Below are 27158 nucleotides of genomic sequence, written 5' to 3' on the forward strand. Positions count from 1 at the left end.
AGACGAGGCAGAGGAGCTTCGTACAGCAACGTGGACAGCTCAGTGTTTTTCTTTTATTGGAGTCAGAGCAGACAGGACCAAGAATGTCTGTCGCACTACATTTTGGCACAGAGTAAGATAGTGTGACTGGGATCAGGCTAATCCCCGGATGCACAAAACGTCACTATACACACACCGACTCTACTGCACAGCCCCCCCCCCCCACTTTGATGTACAGTGCACGCAACAACAGTCCTTTTATGTGTGTGTGTGTGAGAGAGAGAGAGAAATGCCTGTTTCCTGTCATTCGGCGGTAACAGACCTATAATAGAATATTTAGGAGTAATATACACAATGACAGACTTTACAGTAATAATAATTGGAATAAAAAAAGAAAAAGCGCGAGCAATAAGAAAGAAATAAAGCAAGTGGCTGTTTGTTTTTTTGCTGCGGGGGTAAAGGGGGTGAAAACACTGATGGTGGCAACAATTCACGCATAGAAAATGTACATTCAAGACAATATCCCCAATAAGAACGAGCGAGTTCCTCTCCTGCTTGTTGTGTAATTAGTTCAATAGCCTGTAAAGCTCCACATTCATTGGATGCACACGAGACAGTGAGTCAATCACGACAAAGCAATAAGAAAAAAAGAAGTAAAAGAGGGCCATATATATATATATATATATATATATATATATATATATATATATATATATATATGGATGGGGTATTGCACAGAGGGGTATATTTAGGCCCTAACTGGTCCACAATGAGGGCAATTAAAACACGGGGGGGTTGTGGGGGATGTCCATGCTTTCTTGTTAGCGAGCTAGCAGACAACAACAACACAATACAGCCACTCCACACAGGCTGCTATGTACAGGCGGCAGCACCTTCAGTCCACATGGTGCTGGATGGGAGTGTGTGTGTGTGTGTGTTAAAGCATGTGCAGGTGTGCATATTCATAGTCATAATTAACCCAGGCGACAAGTACGACAACAACCATGACGCCTGTAAAAATTCTGAAAGTAACGACCAAATAGCTTTTAAAGTCAAAGTGTGTGTGTGTGCGGTAAAGGGATTTTGACGCACATGTGTCGTCTGCATGTACAACACAAAAAAGTGCGCACAGCCCTCACATTTCAGCAAGTATATCTTGTCAAGGGACAACACTATAAAAATGCATATACTTTAGAGTAGTCAGTGTCTAGCTTGGAAAGCAGTATAAATACACCATCCACTGACGAGTCAACACGCAGCCATTATTATCAAGCGAGTGCCAAGACAATTATCCACAGGCAAGCAGAGGGTGGCGGTGGAGTTCTGGTGCAGGGCTGCACGAGTGCTTCTGACACCGGAGGAGCTGCAGTTGACTGAGTGGAAAAGAAGAATGATGAGGCCAAACGCACCTCCAAAATGATGGAGGAAGCTAAGGAGGAGAGCCAGGTGGCTAACATCCACCATCATGAAGGAGTGGAGGAGAATTCCAGTATCGACCAGCTCAGCTGTATTCTATTCCATGTCCAAGAGGATCAGGATACTGCTACACGACGGGTTAGTTAATATTCACACCCGGGACAGAACGTGGACATGTAGTCACTATTTAGACAATAATGGCTGGGTGCCGTCTAGATGTGATCAACAGGTTTCTGAAATGTGAGGATTGTACTCGGGTGTGTGTGTGTGTGTGCACGTGTGTGTGTGTGTGCACGTGTGCGTGTGTGTTAGGCCTGCGTCTCCTCAGGGGCGCAGTAGGAGAAGTCTTTGAACTCCTCCTGGTTGATCTGCCGGATGATGGTCTCGTCGGTGGGCGTCAGCACGGGGTCCTCCTTGGTGAAGTCCTGGTCAAAGTTATTCACATCTCGCTTGGTCTTCTACAAGACACACACACACACACACACGTCCCTTGTCAGAACCAAATGTGATATGAGAGCGCCACCTTTTGACCTTTTTGTTACCTGCTGTATCTCACTAAACTGCGTATAAATTACTATTTTTCCTTTCATTATTTGATTCTCAGCTCAGTGCAGGTAAACGGCATTGCTTTATGCTCCATGAGACAATAAACTTCAAATATGTCCCCTGAGCCGCCACCAGAGGTCCTCGTTGAACTACAAATGTATTTCTTAAACTGACTTTGTACATAGAACAAAGTGTATTTTCTCTGGAGCCTATCCCAGCCGTCCTCGGGTGAGAGGAGGGTTACACCCTGGACTGGTGGCCAGCCAATCCCAGGGCACATATAGACAAACAACCATTCCCACCCACATTCATACCTATGGACAATTTGGAGTGGCCAATTAACCTAGCATGTTTTTGGAGGGGGGGGGGGGGGTACCCGTAGAAAACCCACGCATGCACGGTGAGAACATGAAAACTCCTGACAGAGATGGCCAAGGGTGAAATTTAACTCGGGTCTCCTAGCTGTGAGGCCTGCGTGATAACCTCCTTTCACATTCATACCTATTAGCAATTTAAAGTCGCTAATTAACATAACATCAAAACACAATATAGCATTCAATCATCTTTATCCGAAATGATGGTGGGCATGTCTCTTCTCACTGAGCTCTTTGTGGTCATTTTCACTTCTGTGGTGATGGCTTTTCTTTTCTTTGCCGCAGTTGGTAACTCACGTGTGTAAAGTGGAAAACCCAAGGCCACCTGAAATAGTTTTTCATTGGACAGCATGATAAGAATGATACGTTTAATGTTTCTTACAATTCTGGGCTTGAACGGGGGTCGGACTTTCCTTTGCTCCAACAGCACCCAGTCGATCTCTCGGAAGAAGGCGTGCGTCTTGATGGCGTCCTCGCAGCCTTGGCTCACCACGCAGCCCAGACGCTTGGCCGGGTTCTTGGTCATAAACTGCAGACAAGCAGGGCGGCGTGACCACGACAGATGCAGCTCTTTATCACACAGTTGCAAGGTGGCCGTGGTATTAATGGCTCGGCGTACGAATGGCATGAAGAAGGGTAACAGAACAGAGTCATCAAACGGGGTCGGCGTAGAGGGCCACTCGTTTCCTGACGCTGAAAGCAGTCGCTTTTGTGGTGTCACCCGTTAAGTACAGCAGCATCAATTTGTGGCGCTATCATCCCGTTGTTATTATGGCACACCTGATTGACTTTTTGTCTGCTTGCTTTTTTTGTGTGTGTTTTAAATGGCGTTAAGTGCGCTTTCAATGGCTTTGATTGTGCTCGCAGCTTCTAGTGCATACAAAATGAATGATTGTTTTAACTCTTTGGACCGGAACATTGTCATAGAGCTCCAGCTATTCAACTAAATTGCCCTGGGTGTCACATTTTTAGAAAGCACACCTCGATGATACATAGAATGATGAACAAACACAAAGAAACCCTTTGGTGGAGTATCTTTGAAAAGGCAGAATTACTATCAATTAGTGGTTTCTAATTAGTGCTGGGTCAGAAACACTGTATAAATAGCTATGGCTGTAGGCAACCTCCTTTTGTTATGGACTCTACAAGATGTATAGTGAGCAGCTTTATCTACCTCTGCATGCGCTTTAAAATGTTGCCAGGTTGTTTCCTTTCCACATCACTATATCAAACGCTACCAAAAAAAGCCCTGATGCGTTCAATGACACGTACTGCTCTGAGAATGGACACAGCCTCCTTGCTGAGCCACACAGGGTAGAGGACATCGTCGTGGAGGATGGACTCAAACAGGTCGTCCTCGTTGTCGGCCTCGAAGGGGGGCTGCCCGGCCATCATCTCGTACATCAGAACCCCCAGGGCCCACCAGTCCACCGAGGCACCGTACTCCAGTTCCTGCAGGATCTGAAGGGCAAGGAGCGCATCGTCAATCATACATCCGGTGCAGATGAGAATGTGACCCCCCCCCCAATTCTGTGGAAGTGATCCTTATTTAACAGATGTATCAAATGCCGTCTTTGTTGGGAAAAAAACGTAAGAAACATTCCAGGAACTTTGATCTTCTCTCAGCTGTGACTCACCTCGGGGGCGATGTAGTCAGGCGTGCCGCAGAAGGTAGTGGTGGTCACGCCGTTCATGATGCCCTCCTTGCACATTCCAAAGTCGGCCAGCTTGCAATGACCCTCCGCGTCCAGCAGGATGTTGTCCAACTTGAGATCCCTGAGAGAAACACAGCTCAAATGTACCACCAATCAGGATAGACCCTTAATAATTTACCCTTATTCATAAACCCAGGATATTTTGGAGCAATTCTATGATTTTAAAGGAAAACTGCACTTTTGTCTTTTTGTCTGTCACATATCTTTTCTATGAGTTCTAAAGATATAAAAAGAGCCAAAAAGATGCAGCTAAGAATGCACATAAAGGGAAACACTTTGTATGTAAAGCTTTCTGGGAAAAAATATCGTTTTTGTACATGGATGGTTCGACCAAGACTCCAGGAGAATGGTGTACGACCATACAGTGCACAGGTACAGTTATGAAATTGTTAAATCAGGCAGTGTTGCCATGAAATTTGAAGAATATATCAATAAATATATATTCAAAATACACTTGGTTTTGTTTTATTTTTAACGTCCTTCAGTATATAATGTAGTCTGCATATTAACCAAACTACAACGACATTATTATTAATGTTACATCAATCGAACTATGTTACTGGCGTACCACACCGGCTGGCTGCTACCTGGTAAAAAAAAAAACGACTAGCTGGCTAGCAACTAGCTTCACCTTTGTGTTAGCTGCTACAGTAACAACATCGCTGTTGTGTGGTTAATATACAGGTCAGTTATGTAAAAGGAACATTTATGAGGGTTTTTTAGGACTTAATACAGTCAAAATAGGTGTGTCCCATGACCTGCATTGTTAGCTCCCTCATGCTAACCAAAGTGCAGTCAGAAAAGCACCAAAAAATCATATTTCTAAATGATGATTCTTTCTATTTTACGGATTGGTTGTGATTTTGTGGATTAGTTTGAGTCTTTTGGTTAAAACCCAGCAAGAAAGCAGGAATCAAACCCAAGCCTTCATAATTATTTTTTTCACATGTAAGCATGTGGCTCCCATAGAAACGTAATCTCAATTCTAAGCATGCAATTGTAACAGGTAATTAAAGGTAATTTGTAATTATAACAGGTCTGGTCGTTGGGTACCTGTAGATGACTCCATTGCGGTGCAGGAACATGAGCGCTGAGGTCACCTCAGCGGCGTAAAATCGAGAGCGAGGCTCGTCAAACTTGCGGGAGCGCTGAATCTGGAACATCAGGTCTCCTCCGTTCACGTACTCCATGACAAAGAACAAGCGATCCTGGAAGGAGAAGACACGGTTTTTGACGGGCAGGACGGAGACAGGCGTGGATTATATGCTTTTAAGACACACATACTCGTGTCTGGAAGCAGCAGTAGAGCTGGGTGAGGTAGGGGTGTCGGCGGGCCAGAGCCAGGATGCGCTTCTCCGTCATGGTGCAGTCCACGTCGTCGTCCTGCAGGATCACGTCCTTCTTCAGAACCTTGACGGCATAAACCTCCTCCGTCCCCTTCAGCTCGGCCAGCATCACCTGGAAGAAAGGACACCAATTGAACTTGAACTGCATAAACATATATAAGCACATATACATATTTAAATACCATGTATTTGAAGTGACTCATTGCCAGATTGTTGCCCAACTGAGTCAAGTTTTTGATATTACGCAAAAGAGACGTTCTGTAGCTGCTTTCTCTATTGATTTTTGGGTGTTGGCAGCGGAGAGCAGGTGTGATGAGGTCGCCCTACGTGGCATTTTTTGAAAGGTCCTTAACGTCCGTGTCAAGGACGAGCTGGCGGTATGTGACGATACCACGTGTTGGGATGGTCTCATTGAGCTTTCTGTTCGGTTGGACAATCCATTACAGGAACGGGATGGGGGACACTGTATTTTCCCCTCATTGTGAGGACACTTTTTGTAATAAACAGTATTTGTTGACAGTTTTTGTGGACTCTAGTCTAGTCTAGTCTAGTCTAGTCTAGTCTGACTGGTGTATGTCCAACCTAGTCTCTGAGCATGAACCGTTGAATTGTTGGTCATCTAACTGTAACTTCTTAGATGTCATATGCCATGACATTAAGCCCTCAGCTGACATTAAGCCCTCTCCTTGTATTTATTTGCTTCATTTTATTTACTGTGCCAAACAGGGCTTTCTTGAGCCTTGCGCTGAAATTCTACCCGGCAACAAGAGAGAACACAAGCATGAAACAACAGACCAACCTTGCCGAAGCTGCCTTTGCCGAGAACCTTGATTAGGTTGAAGTCTTTGAGGGTTCTCCTCTGGCTCTGCCCGTTCTCCCGGACCCCCGAGGAGGAGACTGTGGACGAGGACGAGGAGGAGTTTGTGGAGGAGGAGGAGGAGGAGGAGGAGGAAGAGGAGTGCTGTGGTCCCTGCTGGTCCAGTGACAGTGCATCCTGCAGGCGATCCAACTCCGCCATGTCTGTGGGCAGCACATCAGGTTGAAGAATCTTCAAAGCAAGATGGTTTCACAGGCTCTTCAACTGGCAGTCTGCGGGCCATATCCAGCCCATAAATGATATCAGACCAGCCCATGTGTTCAGTTCAAAAACAGCAAAAATCTCCTGTCATTTTACAGTGGATTCCTAAAAACAGCAATGAAGTCATATAGATATTAGAAAAAAGCAGCGCATCCAGTCATATATGGGATCTTCGACTGGCATTTTTGCAGTAGATTACTAACAGCGATCAGCATCTCTATATGACAAAGCACTTATATAGATTATTATAGTTATACAGATTTTGCCTGGTGAGTCCTAAAAAACAGCATAACCCCTGTCTTTAAGAGGCAGAAAACAGCAATGCACTCCTGTATATAATATAATATAGTATAATATAATATAATATAGTGCAGCTCTTTGCTACGTGCTTTTGCAGTATATGCTTAAACACAGCAGAAGGCTCCCCTCATGCATATAGGGTCTTTGACTGGGATTTTTTTCCCTGAAAACACTTTAGAGAACAAAACAAGATGGCCTCCACGTAAGAGAAAGTTAACTTCTTGTCTCCCTCAGCTTGTGTGAGGGAAAGTGTGAGAAGTTGATGACTAACCGCAAGCAGCAAATGGCGGTGGGCGGTGCGATATCGCTCCTCAGGTTCATTCTCAGTGGGCCAACAACACTTGTTTTGAAAAGGCCACATGACACTGTCAGCGTATCTCCTACATGCTAGCCAATGTTTGAATGCAAGACGGGTTTTTTACCATGCTGGGAGGGCGAGGCGGGGACAGCCGGCTGGCTGAAGCTGTTCTCCGACTGCGACAACTCAGGGGGAGACTGGGGAGGGTCCTGCCCGGGGGTCAACTGGAAAGAGGCAACATGAGTGAGTGTCACAAGCCATGTCTGACAGGTATTTGTTGATCGGTGCTCCGATCGGTGAAAAAGCACGGTATCGATATACTCTGCCCCCACGGCAGCATTCAGAGCAAAAGCATGTCCGGTACGTCCTCAAACTCCGGTGCGTGCAGTTTACCTTCCTTCGACGTTGCGCCGAGTTGGAGATCTTGCCGGGCGTGACCCCCAGGTCCGATAGGACCTTAGCGATGCCTCGGGCATCCACGCCACAGTTTGGAGCCACGTTGCTCTCGCACCGCCTGTGCACATTCATCTTACACACTATAAAGACAAAAAGGTTTGTTCAGCGGTGATTGTTTAAAGTCCCTGGCAGCAGAGGAAATTCCTCACCTTTGCACTGCAGGCCCTGCCTCATGAGACCCCATAGCAGGGATCCACAGTGGTCGCAGAAGGTGGGCACCTTGTAGTTGTGGATGCTGAACTTGTGGGGCATATTCACACTGAACCGCTGCGAGCCCACCTGCAGGGGGAGACACACGCAAAGAGAGGTCACACTCCTTGGAGGGGGGAAAATGGCTGTAGTGGTAGTGCAGTGTTGCAAAAATAATGTTGACCTCTTCCGGCATGTCCTCCTGCTTCTTCATCCCGGCACACTTGGTAATGATGAGCTCATGGCAGCGCTTGTGGACAACGCAAGTGCACACTGCAACAGCAAAGAAGCTACATTTAAGGGAGAGAATGCTCTTTAACCTGGCCGCTGCATCCAGGTGGTGCGTTCAAATCCACAAATGCCACCCATGGGCTTGTACACGTGGTAGCACGGACCCCTACTGCTAATTTACTGTAGAACATTAGAACATAAGAAACATTATACATTTCATATGATAACTTTCTGCAGGCTTCGCTGCAGGGTTTTACCTGTTAACAGTTCCTTATGTAAAATGTTTCACAACTATGTCATATTTTTGCGTTTACATTACAATGCACAATATAATTTGGTAGAAAGAAAAACTTTTGCAATAGATTCCAAAAAATAGAAAATTGCAGCCAACCTTCAACTAAGGCCTTTGCAGTAGATCCTAAAAAACAGCAATGGGTTCCTTTGATGGCTTTTTATTACATGTGATGACTAAAAACAGCAACACACTCTTTGATTGGCACTTTTGCAGCCCTAAAGAGAATCTCTCACTAGCTTTTATACAGTAGATTACTAAAAACGGAAAATAACTCATTATGTACATGTCAGAATAATGCTTTTAAACAAGATGTCTAAAAACAACAACCTCTGACTCCTGCACACTTGAAAAACAACATTTTACTTCTTTATTAACTTGAAATATTGAACATGATTCATTGGTTAATTCATTTTATATATCAAAAATGTGTGTTTTGCATGAGTTTTACACGAGCAGCGATAAATAGATTAGTATTCCTACATATCTTTTACTTCAGCCTGGGATCCTACCGTTTGAATGGCTTGACCCTGAGCTTCACTTTTGCCCACTCGCAATTGCCAACAATAGACTGGAATAAACGGATGTATGTAGGATGATTACTACCCATTTCTTCTTCTTTCTCTTGAAAACCAGCAGGGTGCTCTCGTTGTTATATAGAAGATCTTTGGCTTTAATATCAAAGCGCTCCTGTTAAATAGAAAATCTTTGGCTAGAGCTTTTGCAGGAGTGCTCCTATTTTATAGAGGATCTTTGATTTGCACTTCTACAGTAGGTCCCAGAAGGCCTTTGACGAGCACTTTTGTAGGTGTGCTCCCATTATATAGATGATCTTTGACTCGCACTTTTACAGTTGGTTCTGAAAAACAGCAGAGTGCTCCCATTATATAAAAAATCTTTGACTTGCACTTTTACAGTGATCTTACAGCGACCCATCTTACAGTGGGTCATAGAAGATCTTTGGCTAATACTTTTGCAGGAATGCTACTGTTATCTAGAAGATCTTTGACTTGAACTTTGGCTGCAGGTCCTTAAAAACAGCAAAGTGTTCCTGTTATAGAGAAGAGGTTTTCTGGCACTTTTATCTGCATTAACATATTAACATATTGCTCTATAGAGACCATCTTTGACTAGCATTAACATATTGCTCCTTTGTCTTAAATATGTATATACCAAATATGTCCATATATATTGTCAATGTAAAAGTATACTATATGTATGTATTTGTACTGTTTTGCATGCTGATATGGCTTCATTATGGGTAAAATGTGATGTATGCTATTTATGACTCACCCTGACACTGGTAGCCTTGCTTCCCCAGGACGCCCCTGAGAGGAAGTCAGCGTTAGTGAGATGTCAACCTCAAACACACCTCAATAAAGCAGTGTGTGTGTGTCTGTGTGTGTGTGTACCATATGAAGTCTCTGCAGTGTGAGCAGTAGGTAGGCTGTCTCAGGTAGGTGGCCATGAACTTGTGTCCATTGACTTGATGGACGCGCCTCCGCACTGCACCCTGGCGCCGCCGGGGGCCGATCCGCTCCCGGAAGACGCGCTCCTCATTGTCGTTGGCTCCCGAGGCTGCATGGTGACCAGGCACACATACAAAAAGAGTCGTTTACGGGGATGGAGACGGGGATGGTTGGAATTGTGTTGCCTGAGATGTTTAATCATTTAACGGTGCTGGGGGAGATAAGGTGGTGGGCTGTCATCTTGCCTCCCTCGCTTGCATCTTCCTCATCGCATTGAGGCATACGTACAAGCTATTTATACCTCAACTTGTGGGCACTTGCAAGCAAGGACGGCGTATTAAAAAAGAAAGGAAAAAAACTCCTCCTCATGGCGCCATCCAAGCATCCATTGCCTCTTCTTCCCCTCCGCGCATCTTCATCTCCCTTGGAAAGCCCAGCACTTTCAGAGGTAACCTTAAGACAAGAGAACCGCCTCCACCCCCCCCCCCCACACACAAAAATGCACCCACACACTGCACACTTTTCCCTGTGTGCTGCTGTCCTAGTTTGCCTCCCTCATGGTGCGCCTCTCTCCAGAGTGAGCCTGAGATGTGCTTACTACAGAGCATCTCCACAGTTCACTTGGAGGCACACTGTTGAGGGACACCGTGTACAGTACAGTACAGTACTACTACATGACATTCTCAGCCCTTTACCATTCACATTTCCAGTTTGAGGTGGCCCACGAAAAACTCCAAAAAACACACCGCAAAGAACGCATCACTCGGAGAGGGCCGCCTGGATTTATTTCTGGGCAGAGACTGAGGGCAGCGAGAAAACGGAGCACTGCAAACTATAATGTCTGAAGCCTTACTTGTGTGTTGGTGCCTTTTAGCAAAAATGCTAACGGGGTACGAAGATGCAAGAAATGTCTACCGCCAAGACAGTCCTGGGGCCTCCTGTATACAAAGGGTGAGTATGCACAAAAAGGCGGCATATGTCTTTTTCCGTGCACACACGTTCAGGTGCATCAAGAGTGAAATGACCGTGATAATGTGGGCTGCTCCACGCTAACTTCAACTTTCTACAGCTATTGGTGATACTATTTTCTAATAAACCTTGACCTTAACCTTTCACACAGGCACAGTCCCGTCTCCGTTACCACTCTTACACAACGTCCTAAGATGAAGTATTGCCAGGTCCACTTCATCACTGCCATTTTGTGTCACTGCCGTTTACAGTACATACTGTAGAACAACCAGGGAAAAAATAGAGCAGTTTTAAGAAGCTCAGTAAAAGGGGCCGTTTTATCATTAATGGTTAATTAGCACAGTACCGTCTTCTAATGGCTTTTTCTAACAGTTTTGACACTATTCCGCTGGTAAAAGCACAGGAACTATCAAGTGCCCTGGTACAGGCAATGTGTATTATATTCCACCTTGGCTGGGTTCTGTGTAAAAGGCACTGGGAATTCAATACTCCATCTACATTACAGCTGTTTTGCAGAATCTCTGTGTGAAAGGGGCTATTGCGTCACCTCTACTATTTAGAATGAGCATGTTGCAAATGTTTGCAAATTTCCCCACTGAGGGACGAATAAAGGCATATCATCATGTTTATTTTCAACTAAAATGACAAACAAGGTTAAAATTAGGCATCGTGCTGTGGCAGCATGAATGTGTGTGTGTGATGTAGGAAGGAACTGGGGGCTGGCTAAACAGGCCATCAGCGGGATCACTTTTGTTTTACATAATACATCATCCATCTGTCCAGGACGCACACACAAGGTTGATGAGGTTTGTGAGGAGTGATCGCCGTGGCGACACACACACACACACACACACACACACACACACACACACACACACACAGACGCATGGTGGCAGTGTAATCCATCCAGATTTAACATAATAATCATTATTTGGGATTAAACAGAACAGTTGGAATGAACCCAGTTTTGCACTTATTATTATTGATACTCGTACCGCTATGGCTACTAGCAAGGTTGCCAGGTGTTGTGGACGCCAGAGCAAAGGCAGGATGTAGATGGACAAAGTAGAAGAGAAAACACCAGTGACACACCGTCACTGGGAAGTAAAAATTACAAAAAAAACCCCACAAAGAAGCAAATAACGTATATGGAATAATGCTCAATAACTTACTTAACTAGTTGGCACCAGAGGAAAAAGGAAAAAAATGGATTCAAGCAGGAGGCTGAGCAAAGCGTGCACAAAGTTGACGAGATCAGACAACAATCTGACAAGGGTGAGCTAAAGCGCTTGGCTTAAAAAGGCCGAACTGTAGATGAGCTACAGGTGTGCTGGTCAGCTGAGCAGGAGGGCGGAGTCTCCAGCAGGGCTGCAAGGAGACAGCAGAGGGCAGCAGAGTGAAACTCATGACTTTCTTCTCAGTCCTGTTTTGCCCGGGAAGTTCTTCGATTTTGCCCTTCTTTCTCACCGCCCTACCATTTTGATGGTTTACAGAATTTTAGCTTTCGTGAAGATACACGGAATAGACGATGGATGGAAAAAAACTAACACTCGGGCAACATCAGCGTAACGGATGCCGTCGCAAGTAAAGTCTGTGTTCCAAAAGGTCAGAGGAAAAACCAGTCCCATAATGTAAATTTAACTGATCTGTTGCAAACACCCAAATATATGAAAAAAAAAGTTTTACATGCAGAAAACAATACAGCATAATTATAAATGGCAATAGTTCGATAGGACCTCCCGTACATCATGGCAAGATGGAATTCAATAGTGTTTTTCACTTTCTTTATGAAATTACTTTCTTTGGCCCCATGGCAGCTAATTTGTATTTCTATTTTTTTTAAAATGTACCGACAGTTTGATACAGCTTTGTTTGGGCACTCGATTTTCTGAAACACTACAGTACAGACGCAATATTTTATACTAAAACTGGGACAGTACATTTTAGCAACAACGTCATATCAAAACTAAGGTCAACAAAAACTGAGGTTCCAGTGTTGTTCTAGAAAATGAAGGGAAACGAGAGAAAGTAAAGCCGAGGTCACAAGCGGTTGTACGGGCCCCTACGGATGGTCTGGTCTACATGCAAAAAAATGCAACAAACACGAGGAGGGCACGCATATGACGTTCAAATCTGTAGACTGGCCGCAAGAGGTTCTTTGTCACGCCAACCAAACTCCATGTGTGCTTACCGTTTTTTTCAGGTTGCAAGACAAACTTTGTACATCTTTGTACGACTTCCGTACGGCCAACGTGTGTCTTTCAGTTCATCCAGCTCAGATTCCAGTCCTCCTCCGCTACCACAGACGTACCTCAAGGCTCTGTTGTAGGACCCCTCCTTTTTATATCTTCCATAAATATCACCATATCCATTTCTATTGCTTTACAATGCAGTATTTACATTGCTGTACCGCACAAGCAAGCCAAATTCTATTTTCCCTCACCACCTGCTTGACAACTCAACTGTGAAAAAACACAAGTCCTTCTGGTTGGTTCTACACTGTCCAAACCTGACAGTTTTTCCCTCAGCATGGACAACACAATCGTCACAAGAGTCCGGGTGCCCCTCCCTGACCTCCCATGCTACCTGTATTCTTGTTCACAGCCTGGTTACCTCTAGAATAAATTGCAACTCTCTCCTTGTTGGTCTCCCTCACAAATCCCTGCATAAGCTTCCACCCGCATCATCACTAAAAAACCCTTTTTTCACATCATCTATAATCTTCATGTGGAGATGACAATTTCCCTTACTTTCCCTAAATCTTCTGGAAAATGTGTCTTATTTTCAAATGCAAGTATATGTTGATATTAAAGCAACAGATACGTGATTGCAGGAAGAGGAAGAACTAAAAGATTAGGTCAGATTATTCCAGCAGATGCAGCAGTAGAAGAAATGCAGTGAGGTGGGGGGTGGGGGTGGGGGTGGGGGGGTAGCCATCCTAAAAATACCACCAACACTCTCTTCCTTTCACACACACACGCACACACATGCACACACAGTTGTTTACATCCGCACACAGCTGAACCCTGGAAGGAAGTTCAAGAGTGGGCGGTCATGAGGGCGAAGGGGTTGTGAGGTCATCACAAAGAGTGTCTAATCATGACGAGGAGGACAAGATGTCTCTTGTAAATCTGTGTGTGTGTGTGTGTGTGTGTGTGTGTGTGTGTGTGCATATGTGTGTGTGTAATCCATGGCTCAATCTAACCTATTTTAAGAATCTACTAGGCTAGAATCTGCTAAACTGCAGCCTGCATCCATCCATATACATGCGCGCACACACACACACACACACACACACACACACACACACACACACACACACACACACACACACACACACACACACACACACACACACACACACACACACACACACACACACACACACACACACACACACACCCATTGGAAGCAGGTTACTATTTATATCCAGGCGTGAGCATGCAGGTGAGAACAGCTCTCCTATCAGGCGACGTGGAGAAAGCCGGTGAGGCGGGAAGGCTGTGAGAGAAAAGTTCCAAGGATTCCGTCCTTCGAAGAAAACAGGATGGCCGGAGGCTGTGTTGCTTTGGATTTTTCATCGTAATCTTTCCATCTCCTGCTTCCACGGATCTCATGCATGCTATTTATGTATGTATGCATGCATTGTGAGAGGTGCATATTATTATGGCATCACACGGACAGGCACTCCCGTCTACTTATTTTTTCATGCCTCCGGGTCTCGCGTGACTTCCTGTTTGTGGAAATGGGAATACCTTATGTAACGAGACCCACATCGGCACACAACTACCCCTTTTCCACTGTGCCTGGTTCGGAGCTACTTTGGATCTGCTTCTCAGAGTTTGGTTTTCCGTCGTCATGGTTCCACAATTGGTTGGAGACCCGAAGCTGTCGTTTTTCGCTCAACTCTGCCTCCAGAAGTTTGCTGGGGCTGAGTGAATGAACCTTTGCATAATGAGGTGGGCGGGGTTACCCCCCCAAAAAGAGATGGTTGTTGTGTATATTAATAACAAACTTAACTTCTCCAAACATAACTAGAGACAAGTCAGACGTGCCTGGACTCCCATAAATTCATTCATTTTCTACCAAAGTTTGCGGGGGTGCTGGAGCCTATCCCAGCTGTCTTGGGGTGAGAGGAGGGCTACACCCTGGACTGGTGGCCAGCCAATCCCAGGGCACATATAGACAAACAACCATTCCCACCGACATTCACACCTATGGACAATTTGGAGTCGTTCCTGCTGCTCTTAAGCAGTTTTTATATCTTTACAACATAAAGAAAATAGTGCGAACATAAAGATTGTGGATGATGGGGAAAAAAAGTGTAGACAATAACAACATAATATTAATAACGCTTAGGTAGAAGAGATATGAGAGAATGTTTTCCCCCTGACTCTTGGCTCCACATTGTTTTAATCCAGTGTCACATGCACATGGAAATGCACTGGCACGCTGTCAAGTGCATGCCAAAGCAGCAGGTGGCGCCATAATCCTGAACAGTGAGGACATTTTAGCCAGAAGTCAGAAGAAGGTAATTTGCCGACAAGATGATGCTCACAGTAGTGGCAAAAAAAGAGATAGAGTAGTGATAACCATATGGACTGGACATGTGTTGATGTTGAGTCTTACCTTCAGTCGAAGATCCGGACAAATCAATGACGACGTACACCTTGCCTTCTGGTTCTAAGTCGATCTGGACAAAGAATAGGAGGGAGATGCATTACAAATGACATTACTAAACAAACAGCCCCTATCAGCCCACCACTCAAAAAGGGTCACAGCAATCCTTTGTTTATCACAGTTAATGGGTTCCAGACCCGACTGTGATAAGTGAATTTCCTTTATTCATAAATTTATTATTTTCTATTTTATGTTGTATAGTTAGAAAGCTTGTTTACCACCTTCTAAATACGAGTCTTAGCATGAAATAACACCCCATAGTCACATTTACACTCCCATTACCCAATATCCATCTACATTTTATGAACACAACTAGGGTACATTTTTTGTGCATCTGTATATAAATTTCCTACAACTTTCCTTTGTTCGCATCGGCAACTCTCGTATTGACGCTCAATGACGTCTGAGCGATGACAGAGTGCAGCAGCACTTACTGACGTAGAGCTACCTTGCTATGCTATCAGATGGATACTGCCGGGATTCAGGAAAGATGACTATTCTCTGTGACGTAAGTGCTGTCCAAATTTGTTTCATTGAGGGAGCACCTGTGCTCCGAGCGAAAAAGCTAAGCCTACAGCCCTGTAATGTGATCTTGTGTTTACATTTCTGCTGCGTCTGTCTTCAGAGCAGTCTTGGAGGAAATACAGTGCATGAGCTCACAATGTGCATGTGCATATGTGCATACCGTAAAGCAACAATAGAGTAAGACTATAGCTATAACTAAACTATAGCTGAAACTATTGCTGTTGGGATTTTCTTCTTCTTCTGACCAAACACGCTTAGCACATTTTAGACATGAATGAAACACACAACAACGATATCCACCAGATCACAGAGAGAATAGGATAGCTTTATACTGGTGAAGGGCTGCACGGCGCCCAAGTGGTTAGCGCGCAGGGAAGGTTCGGAGGCCATCAGTGTTCCATGGTGGTTCCATGTCTGGCTGTCCTGGAGCTACATCCTGATCATCATTATCTTCACTAGTTCATTCATTCATTCATTTTCTACCGCTTATCCTCAAGAGGGTCATGGGGGTGCTGGAGCCTATCCCAGCTGTCTTCGGGCGAGAGGCGGGGTCTACCCTGGACTGGTGGCCAGCCAATCCCAGGGCACATATAGACAAACAACCATTCACACTCACATTCATACCTATGGACAATTTGGAGTGGCCAATTAACATTAATAGCATGTTTTTGGAATGGGGGGGGGGGGCGGAGTACCCGGAGAAAACCCAGGCATGCACGGGGAGAACATGCAAACTCCACACAGAGATGGCCGAGGGTGGAATCGAACTCAGGTCTCCTAGCTGTGTGGCCTGCGTGCTCACCACTCGGCAGCCGCCGTGCAGCCCAAGTGGCAAAGTTGCATCCTTTTGTTTTTCACTATGTGACCTTTGGTGGAAAACTTGATTTAGGCAAAAACAATATAAAATGTACTTAAATATGCATTTACTCATTATAGGCCAAAGTCAACCATGATCATTTGAGGTACTTTTACTACTATTCATAGTTCATTCATGTTAGCGTTAGCATTGGGCAAGGTTAGGTTGTGTGATTATCTTTTGTCTTGCAGCAATAGAAGCACGAGTCATTGATTTTTCATTACGTACACGGTCGCAAAGTGTACATAAACACGCAAAATCAAATAATTGTGCAGGAGGGCGATTATGGGAGAGGGAGAATAGACCCAAATGTTATAAAAGACAGCATCCATTCTGCGCATAAACTGAATTATTCAACCCCTTAATGACATCACCCCCAGTCCCTTTACAATACACATGCAATTACAGAGATTAAAGCGGGGGGCCACAGAGGAGTGCTCAAGAGGCGGGTGGTGCAGGCGAGGAGGAACGCAAGCAAGCGCGCGAGAGAGAGAAAAAGTGGTTTTAAATCCTTAGTTAAGCTTCGGGACAGCCGCAGATCCTCTTATGCAACGCAGGCCGACTCGCTGAGAGCTGCTCATCAACACGGCTGGCTCCCAAACAAATATGAGACAGCAGAATGTTCAACTTCCCCCCCCTTCCGCCCCTTCCATGAGATAACACTGCAGGTGTCCCAAAGGGCATCGGAATTATTTACTCATACTTGGTCATGTTTCTACACAGCGACAGCCACAGTTCTTATATTGATTGTGCAGATGGAGCTAATGTGTCCGTGGAGCGTACGATTTTGACGGGGATTTGGGTTCTTCACGTCTATCCTTGAAAAACCATTTGCTAATCCTCAAACGCAACCTCTTGCATAACTCCTCTGATGCACTTGGGAGAGATTTGGGAACGAAGCAGGATGGCACGACGGCGGCAGCGGCCATTGGAGCCAACCGCGTTACGAGATCTTTTTACGAGAAAATGTGGTCAGTCTGTATGACATATCAACCATGGACAATAATGGTCTCTATGGTCTCCTGTGTTAGCTACATTGTGTGTCTGTGGCAGCAGTTTCGGGACAGGGATAGGCTCAGATTGACAACAATATCTGGCACACTTGATAAAACTCAAAAGTGCGATGAAAAGCTGAGACTTGAACACAGCGTCTATTAGGACGCCAGGCTTTGATCCAACTGGTTGGTTCGCTGGAAGCGACATGCATCCATCAGATGCATGTTTCGTGGGTTAGTGAATGTCGGAAAGTCGGACTTGTGTGTTCAGCTAAGGTTGCTCTCTTTTAAAGCAGCTGCGTTAACTTAGGCTAATCTCGTAGTCTGGCCCGAGACCAGGTTATGTCCTACCAACCTAGGGTTAGGGTTAGGGTTAGGGTTAGGGTTAAATCCAGAGGGTTCTTGGAAAATAAATTAAAATAAAAAAGAGCATTCCCTGATGATATTATCCATCGATAAGCAAGTTTGGCAGCAACTCAATATTCTGCCAACAATAAATCAATTAAACAGACTCAAGAGCACCTCTGCTGGTTGCAGCCGAGTGGTGCACTCCATTTTCACTTTAACATGACGGGAATAAATCAGTTGATGATTAATGAAGCAATTAGAGCAATGAACAATAACATATTAAATCAGTTAGACTAGGGCTGCAACTAACGATAATTTTTTTAAATCGACTAAACTGAAGCTTTGGATTGGTTTGGATTAATCGAGTCACCGTTGAGGCCGTAGATTTGTCAATTCCTTGTTGCAGGTCTATATTACACTATAAAAATACACTGGCAGCACTGTAATAAATAATAATAATAAATATTGTACGGGGCTGCACGGCGGGCCTCACAGCTGGAAGACCCCAGTTCAATTCCACCCTCAGCCATCTCTGTGTGGAGTTTGCATGTTCTCCCCGTGCATGCGTGGCTTTTCTCCAGGTACTCCGGTTTCCACCCACATTCCAAAAACATGCTAGGTTAATTGGCCACTCCAAATTGGCCATAGGTATGAATGTGAGTGTGAATGGTTGTTTGTCTATATGTGCCCTGTGATTGGCTGGCCACCAGTCCAGGGTGGACCCCGCCTCTCGCCCAAAGACAGCTGGGATAGGCTCCAGCACCCCCCGCGACCCTCGTGAGAATGAGCGGTAGAAAATGAATGAATGAATGTACTAAATGCTAAATGCTACAGATGCTACAGAACACACCTCGCCACAGTGAGAAAAGATGCAAGGAGAATCCAGCAGGCCTCATTAATCTTGTTAGTCCAATTAGCACGCACACACAAGTACCAGAGGAGGGATAACTTCACCAAGCTTTATATGTGTGTGTCTAGGGATTCTAAAATGGACTTCAGAGGGACGTTAGCATTAACCGCATACAGTACCAGGCTGAGCACAAACAGGATACACACACACACACACGTAGCATATGCGGCGGCACTCAAGCAAGCAGACAAGGCCACTCAAAGCTCGCTTTGTATCAATACTGTGCAGCTAACACCCCCATTCCTCCCACACGCCGGCCACTGAGCAGCAGACAGGGCTCGGGCGGCTCTCGGCGGAACGTTTAGTCTCGTCGACAGGAGGCCTCCCACCCTCCATCTGTCACATGACGCATTTGTCAGGACGACACACTGGTCCGCTCGAGGTAGTCCTTCTCAAAATGACCCGGTAAAGTGAAGATGTCAAGGCCCCACAAAGATAGACGAACAAACACACATACACACATACACACACGCAGAGCTGAGTGCTAAGTGAAGCAGCATGAGTCCTGCATCTTTAATAGAACATCATACCCAGCTAATAATGTTAGAGGAGCTGCACTACCATAAGTAGCCCCCCCCCACTGATATCAAGTGACGGGTCATGTGGGCGTGTGGCGGTTCTGAAAGGGTCACCTTAACGCTGTTTATGGCACACACACGTTCTTCTTGTCTGCTCAGGATATTTATGTCCAATTGTCATTTCAATTTCTGACCAAATTCTCATCATTAGTATCTTGAAAGTGGATATTTCCTTGCAGCATTACATGAAAGTGATTACGGCGCTATATATATTTATATGCCACTTATCATCATTATCCCAGCTGACTTTGGGCCAAAGGCAGGGTACACCCTGGACTGGTTGCTAGCCAATGGCAGGGCCTTTTTTATATTTACTTTTTTTAAATTTAGAATTAATTGTAGTTAGTGCACACCTGGAAATAAGAGGGACTCAAACACTGTACCTGTTGATTTGTCCTAATCAAATATCATGACTATACTGCTACCACATCAATACTATCAGGACTATAGAACAGGAAGAGCCAACTCCTGTGGCCCAGCAAGGTGCACTGTATTCAGACGCAGACTCAGAGCAGCCAGTAAGATGCCACAGAGGTCTCCGGCAAACATTTTCAAATGCCGCAGCGCTGGCGTTTCAGGTGGGTTTTTTTGTGTGCCTGAGGGGGTGTCTTTCCCTGGTACAAATATCTTTCTTGGAAAGTGAAGCGTTTGTTAGCATCACAGGCAGGAGGACAAATGTTTGATTTGCTTTGATTGAAATTATTGGTTATCTGAGCTCATTCATTCATTTTCTACCACTCCTCATGAGGGTCGCGGGGTGCAGGAGCCTATCCCGGCTGTCTTCGGGCGAGAAGCGGGGTCCACCCTGGACTGGTGGCCAGCCAATCCCAGGGCACATATAGACAAACAACCAGTCACACTCACATTCATACCTATGGACAATTTGGAGTGGCCAATTAACCTAGCATGTTTTTGGAATGGGGGAGGAAACCGGAGTACCTGGAGAAAAGCCACGCATGCACGGGGAGAACATGCAAACTCCACACAGAGATGGTCGAGGGTGGAATTGAACTCAGGTCTCCTAGCTGTGAGGCCTGCGACTAACCACTCGACCGCCACTCATTGAACACTACTTCCCAAACCAGGAATTATGGTGGAATCCACGGGACAAAAGACATTTTGGAAAGGGCACCATTTCCAGGATTTTCCTTAAATGAGCATACTTTCAGCACGTTAGATTATGCTAAATCAGCCCCTCCACTGGGAAACAGCTGTTGCTAACACCTGTATGTGTGCCACTATTTACCTTCCAATGAAAACAAAACAGGTATTTTTTAACCCCAAAATGCGAAAGACCTTTTCCCAAATGTCCTTCCCTCGCTTCCTCTGCATGCAACGCCTTGTTGCATCCACAAGCAGCAGAGGCTGACCTGATTTGTCGTCAGCAGGCCTGCTTGTCTCGGCGTGTTTGTGCGTACTGTCACTAGGGAGACCATGCGTCTCAAGTCCGGCCTGTCCTACTTGACCAGACACTCCATGATACCACACTTGGGCAAGTGGCCACGACTAGGGAGGGCACGTGGGAGCACCCAGGGTGACAACGGCGCAGCTGTGACCTCACAGCAGGAAGGGATGGAATGAGGTGACAGGACGCTGCCAAAAAAGTGCACCGCAAGGCCAAAGACGTCTGAAAGTGGCACTGCAGCCACTTTCTACCGCTTCTTTCTGCAGACTCAGCAATGCCGGGAGCTTGCTAGCTACTTTCAAGTAAGACAAATGAAGGATGGATGTTAAGTGAATATAATTAGGATGTGACGATCTGGTGCTCAGTGTAGTCTCACAAAAATGGAGTGAGAAATCACATACAAATCTTACTTAAATGTGTACTACTTCCCAGTGTTACCTCTATGCACACAACATGGTGGCAAGGAAAACAAAGAAATTATATTTAAAATATTAACTTATTAATTCATAATAAATCTAAGAAATGCCCAAAATATGTAAGATTTTTTGTACAAAACTTTTTTTTAATAACATCAAATATCCTTTTATTTCCTGTATACCCCCCAAAATTATCACATTATCAAAACATTTGAAAAATTAACATTCAAAATTTTGACTTTTTTTTTTCCAACATAATGCCGTACGATAATTTGCTTGTTCTCAGTTGTTAACCTGGCAAGGGTGTGTGTGTGTTACGTTAGTGTTATGGAAACATGTCTGTGTGCAGCAGTGCTTCCGAGTGTTGAAAAGTGGCGTGACCTCCATGTTTAATGATCACGGGCCTGCTGACATTCTACTTTTATACGTCCTACTTACAGTATATACTCAATCGTAAAGAGGAAGAATACAAAAAGCTCAATGAAAAGTCACTTTCTCTTTGGGGATTCATTAAAGTTTAAAGGAAAATGCACTTTTTGAAAGAATTTTGCCCATCATCCACAATCCTTATCTGGTACATGAACACACGTCCTTCTCCTTTGTGTGCATTCCAAAGACTAAAATAGATAAAAAGAGACAGCCCATACAGTACGTCATTTGCTCATCATCCACAATTTGTGAAACATTAACACATATTTATTTCCCTTTTCTGTGCATTATAATGTGAAAAAACAAGTTAGCATGAGCTAGCTAACACTGAAAGTCAAGAGAGGCACCTATTACGTTGATAAAGCCCCAGAAAAACTCAAAAATACCCCACCAGTGTTCCAGTTACATAAATAACCTCTATATTAACCAAGCAACAACACAAAAACTACAGTATATTTACCCGGCGGAGTAACAACACCTCGCTAGTCTCTGCGTCACTCACAACGTCAACAATATTGTTTTGTTTCCTGTCAACATGTTTTACCTGAGGACTGGAAGACACAGCCATCCAAATGAGAGCAGACATTGGAAGTGTTGTCGCTGTTTCTGTGATGGAAGTAGCGTTAGCTCCTATTTGCTATGTGAAATCAAAATTTTTAAATCATCAAAATACGGCAAGCTACTGTATTACCGTACTTGTTAATGTATGATCACAATAAAACATTGATAGAGGTTTTTTCAGCAAGCTTTATAGTCGTAAAAGGGGCCTCCTGTGACATGCAATGTTAGCTAGCTTATGCTAACTCGTTTTCTCTTGTCCAAACGCACATGTGAGCACAATTCACAAAAATGTACCGTTTGGCGAACAGAAAAAAAATCACCTTTGTCTGTCTCCCGTCTTTACTTGTTTGTGATTTACCCAAGCAGAGACTGAGGGCAACGACAAAACGGAGCACTACAACAAAGCGGAGACTATGGAGTATGAGCAGGCTAAGCCGTGTATCCTCAAATGTTTAAGTCTGATGAGCAATATGTGCGTAGTTGACTTACTTAAATGTCACATTTATTTTCATAATCAATTTATGCCTCGCTTTGTCTTCTTCCTCTTCCTAATGGGCTCCAGACACGAGAGGGGACAAATAAACTGCGAAAATCATCACCAACGCGTAGCAAATCTTGCACAAGGGAGGCGACAAGCAGCTCGCATCTCACATCCAGGGTCTCCCACGCAGGGTTGAACAGTGCAACTAATTCAATCGCATATGCGCCTAGAAATTAGACGTGAAAAAATAAAAAGGGAGCATGGTTGAAGTACCCTTTTATCGTGTTATGTTTCTGAAATAAGTCCACACAAAATCAACAAAACTAGAGTAAATTAAATCAACTTTCATTTGTTCGCATCGGCAACTCTCACGTTGACGTCTGAGCTGTACAAGCTAGCTTGACAGAGCGCTAACTAGCTGTGTTATCATATGGATCCTGGAGCCATGCAGGAAAGATGACTCTTCTCTGACGTAAGTGCTGTCCCACTCGTGCGCTAAAAATAGCTAAAAATATATATTTTTTCTTTTGTACGCATCGTAACTCCGCTCTGGATTCCCACGCGGCGCGCATTTACTCATCAACAAGAGGTCACAAGAGGCTTGCGGCTGGAGTGTGCCTCTACCAGTCCGCTGTGGAAGCCTGCCTGACTGCACTACAAAAACACAGCATGGACAACCTCATTAGTTAACACCCCCCCCCCCCAAATATGGCAAAAACTGGCAATAGGGAGTTATTCCAACAAGTGAAAGAAAAACTCGGGGATGTCGGTATCACGTGATGTTGATGTTTACGTTTTACTGGGCATGCCCCATTGACTATTCTGTTGGATTATAGCGGTGCATGTAGACAAGAGACTAGAATATTCCTTTCCATGTATACCATTGTTTTCGGAAAAGTCACTCAGAAAGATTCAATTCGAATTTCAGTTGTCGCTTGGCTGAAGGGATACTGACTAGAAGTATTGGTGCCTCCAAAGACCCAACGGTACGCAAATGCAGCGTCTTCCCACACGACAGAAATAGCCAGCAAGGGTGAGTTAATTAAAGCGTGACAAAAGTGGGCGTGGCTGTTGTCAAGCGGGTGGCAGCGGCGGCCAACTAATCAATGGGAGGGTAATCAACAAGAGTGATCCATTCGGTTTGACCTTAGCTTCGCGGGACAACGTCAATGTGAGCCTGTATCTATTTATACGCTAACTTAGGAAAAGGTTACATAAGCATACGTCGATAAACACCTACCACAACTGTAAAGGTCCATGTTTAGCCCCTTTTAGATGCATTTTATGCTTATATCCTCCTGGGATTGAAGTGGTTTAGAGTGGAGAAGGTCAAGATGCTCGTGTTCAAGTCTAAGAACACAGTACTTTGTCTTATGTTTCGGTGGATCTGAGCATTATGTGTAGGTTTATGTGTCACAAATACATTGTGGTCGTGTGTGGCGTTGTGTGACAGCAGTGTAGTCGTGTAGTGCATCGACAGTGACTAACTTCCTACTTGGTCGGATCAGCCCAGTTCTGGTCAGATTTTGGTGATGAGGAACATGGTTCCGGTTAGTTGCTCGAGCCACTTAAGTAAACAGTGCCAGTTCTCACAAATAGCTCTACCTTACTGTTTTGTCACATGACTGCGCTCAGTCCATTGCAGATGCAGATGCGAGGTTTGCAGCCATCTTGTTTACGTATGTGTTCCACAGGTTCTGATCCAAACTAGGACATCTTCTGGTTTATGTTCGCTTCTGGAACATCTTCGCAACATAAAGCATTTTTGTGGCAAAATATTGCGTTTTCAGCACAGCATGTTTGTGGACAGTGTTTGTGGGCTAGACGCACCCTTTCTTGGAATGCGCCCCTACGGGGGGTTGCATGCACATATGGGTTTTTTTCACAACATTGTAATAAGAATGTGTAGTATTTCATCCTGGAAGGACTTCAGTTGGGGTCTGCGCCAAAAACCAGATTCCAAATGGTACGTGTGATCAATTGAAGCAAGCGTCTCCAACGGTCCAAATTCCCCGACATGAAGTGAGACAAGATAAATCAAAGTCTTTGAGCGGGACGGAATCACATGTTGCCGCTGAGGACAAACTCTTACAGCCAAAACAAATAGGCCTTTATCCGCTCGCGTAAAAGGATGGACGCACCGTCCGACATTGCGGTCCCGAGTCCAAAGCAGATTACATGACGAGAAACCATAAGGAATGAAAGGAGCCTCAGTCTGTCTGAGCCTCAGCCACGTTAAGATAAGACAACCAGGCTGACCTGGATGCAGAATGCCTGAACACTTGAGAGGAATACCAGGAATTGAGCACAGGAACGTTGCCGCGGATCACAAAGATTCTCAATTTTAAAAAAGACATTGAGAACAGGTTAGAGTTAGGGAATGTTTGGCCCACAAAGTTTTTAATGCGCTTCTAACAGTAGTACTTTGTGTCCCTACAGTCTGCTAGCAAGCACTGAACCATCTCCCCCACTTTTGAGAGAAAACTATTTTAAAAAGTTCTAACGTGTAACATGTAACGTTAGCGCGGTAGCTCACATAGCGACGTTAACGTTTCCTTGTGTCTTCCTGTCCCGCTCCTTAATGCTATATTGTTGTCAGTGGTAACATTTCCGTGAAATGTGATTATCGTATTTACCGTCTTTACCGTGTTTAGCATTTGACACGATTTTAGCCAAGTTCTTGGATGAAATGTCTGAACGTCTCTGTGATATATAAATTGGAAAATCTTATGAAAAACTATGACACATCTCCTGTTGGAGAGTGTCTTATAATGCACAATCGAAAAAGTGTAAGTTCAACATGTTACCGAGTTCCTACTAACCTGCGTCCTGGTTAAAGCTAGTGTTAACTTAAGCCTGCAAGCCTGGGTTACGTCCGTAAAGGTTTGGCAATCAAAGTGAAACCACTGCACATTTTGGTGCCGGGTATCACAGCAGTCAACATGATGAGCACTACCTGATGTGTTAGCATCAATGGGGAAAGAATCAGATCTACCAACAAAGCAACAATTGATGCTCGAGTAGGACAATAACATTTTTTCCATGACTTCAACATGCAAGAAGGCTCATTCAGTGTCATCATCACATACCCAGTCCTCATAGTGCCTGGTCCCGTTCTGCAGCAGGTCCTCCAGCTGGATGGTGCAGTTGGCAACAAAGTCATCGTAGCCAATGGGTGCGTCGTGGAAGACGGACAGCTCCAAGCTGCGTCCCTCACGGACCTCGGTGCAGAACTCCTGGTGCCAGGCGGGGCTGTTGGTCTTGGTGCGGGTGGCCGTCTGGCCGAGCCGGGTCTGGTCCAGGTTGAGGGCCAGGTAGGGGTCCAGCAGGAAGGAGCCGCTCTTTCCCACGGCGTGACGCAGGGCCCAGGGGGTGGGCTTCAGGTCCACCGCCTCGCACACACGCACCTTCAGGAGGCCACTGAACACTGGCATGGTTGCCTACTGCTAGTAGGTGTTTTTGGATAGTCGAACTGTGTGGGTTTCCTTCCAGTGAGTGAGTGTGTGTGTGTGTGTGTGTGTGTGTGTGTGTGTGTGTGTGTGTGTGTCACTACACGGTCCTGCTACATGCCATAACGACGCTTGAACCTTCAGCCATGTCACAAGTCTGGTGATGACGATGAAGGATGAAGATGTCCCACTCTGTCCTTGTTTGTTTGTTTATGGTGCACACAAGCGGAAACAGGCCGGGATCTGAATAGGCGGTGAGCGGGAACGACAACTAATGGCCTCCGCTTGGTATCAACCGACGTCCCCGCAGCTCTTCTTCCCCCAACCCCTATCGTCGTCCACCGTGTGCCTCGCCCGGGTCAGGGTGGGGGAGAGCGAGAGCAACCGCGCCTAGCCATCCGGGATTGGCGCTCCAGTCTCCAGTCTCCAGCCCCAGCCCGGGCTCCCTCCCTCGCCTCGAAGGATGATAATCCCCCGCGGGTTGGAGCTCGCTAGTACCCGTCAAATCGAGGCTGGTTCTCGGCTGCGGAAGGCTCGGAGTGCTTCGGTGTATTTTGTGTGCCGTTACTCACAAGCCGCCTGAGTCCATCACGCCGTCGCTGCGTTAACGTTCGGTTTTTCCTCTGCCGTTCTTCGGTGGCTCCGTGCGCGCGTCCGCCAGTCTGTCCACCGCCCCCTCCCCTCATCTCCTAGCTTCCCGTCTCCTCGTGTGCGCGCTTAGTGCAGGAAATGCGCAAAACGCGTCACAGCCTCGCTCACGCGCACGCAGAGGTTGGCGAGGCGCGTACTCGTGAGTGACCAGACTCGCGGTTGGCGATACTGAAAATATTGGTATCGATACGACATCAAGAAAATGCAGGCACATTA

The 27158-nt window shown here is 45.3% G+C and overlaps 1 protein-coding gene across 1 annotated transcript; it reads right to left on the reverse strand.

Moving 5' to 3' along the window:
• Positions 1 to 36: 36 nt before the first annotated feature.
• Positions 37 to 26996, reverse strand: prkcea (protein kinase C, epsilon a). Its single transcript, XM_058062384.2, has 15 exons — positions 25932 to 26996; positions 15288 to 15351; positions 9633 to 9798; positions 9514 to 9548; positions 7882 to 7970; positions 7658 to 7787; positions 7446 to 7588; positions 7177 to 7276; positions 6176 to 6396; positions 5315 to 5488; positions 5084 to 5238; positions 3953 to 4091; positions 3588 to 3776; positions 2698 to 2844; positions 37 to 1853 (listed from the first exon to the last, which is right to left on the reverse strand). Exons 1-15 carry the CDS (start codon positions 26274 to 26276, stop codon positions 1704 to 1706), a joined length of 2247 nt encoding a protein of 748 aa, XP_057918367.2. The 5' UTR covers positions 26277 to 26996; the 3' UTR covers positions 37 to 1703.
• Positions 26997 to 27158: the final 162 nt, after the last annotated feature.

Source organism: Doryrhamphus excisus, unplaced genomic scaffold (genome assembly GCF_037039965.1).
Source record: "Doryrhamphus excisus strain RoL-2023G ecotype Guam unplaced genomic scaffold, RoL_Dexc_Guam_v1.1 HiC_scaffold_24, whole genome shotgun sequence".
NCBI classification, from domain to species: domain Eukaryota; kingdom Metazoa; phylum Chordata; class Actinopteri; order Syngnathiformes; family Syngnathidae; genus Doryrhamphus; species Doryrhamphus excisus.

Bases quoted from the DNA above. Each gene is read 5' to 3' on its own strand.
- prkcea (XM_058062384.2), bottom strand. From the start codon at position 26,276: ATGCCAGTGTTCAGTGGCCTCCTGAAGGTGCGTGTGTGCGAGGCGGTG. The intron at 4,092-5,083 runs GTACCCAACGAC...TGTTTCTCTCAG, and splicing joins CGCAATGGAGTCATCTACAG to GGATCTCAAGTTGGACAACA. The intron at 2,845-3,587 runs GTACGTGTCATT...GCTTGTCTGCAG, and splicing joins CTGTGTCCATTCTCAGAGCA to TTTATGACCAAGAACCCGGC.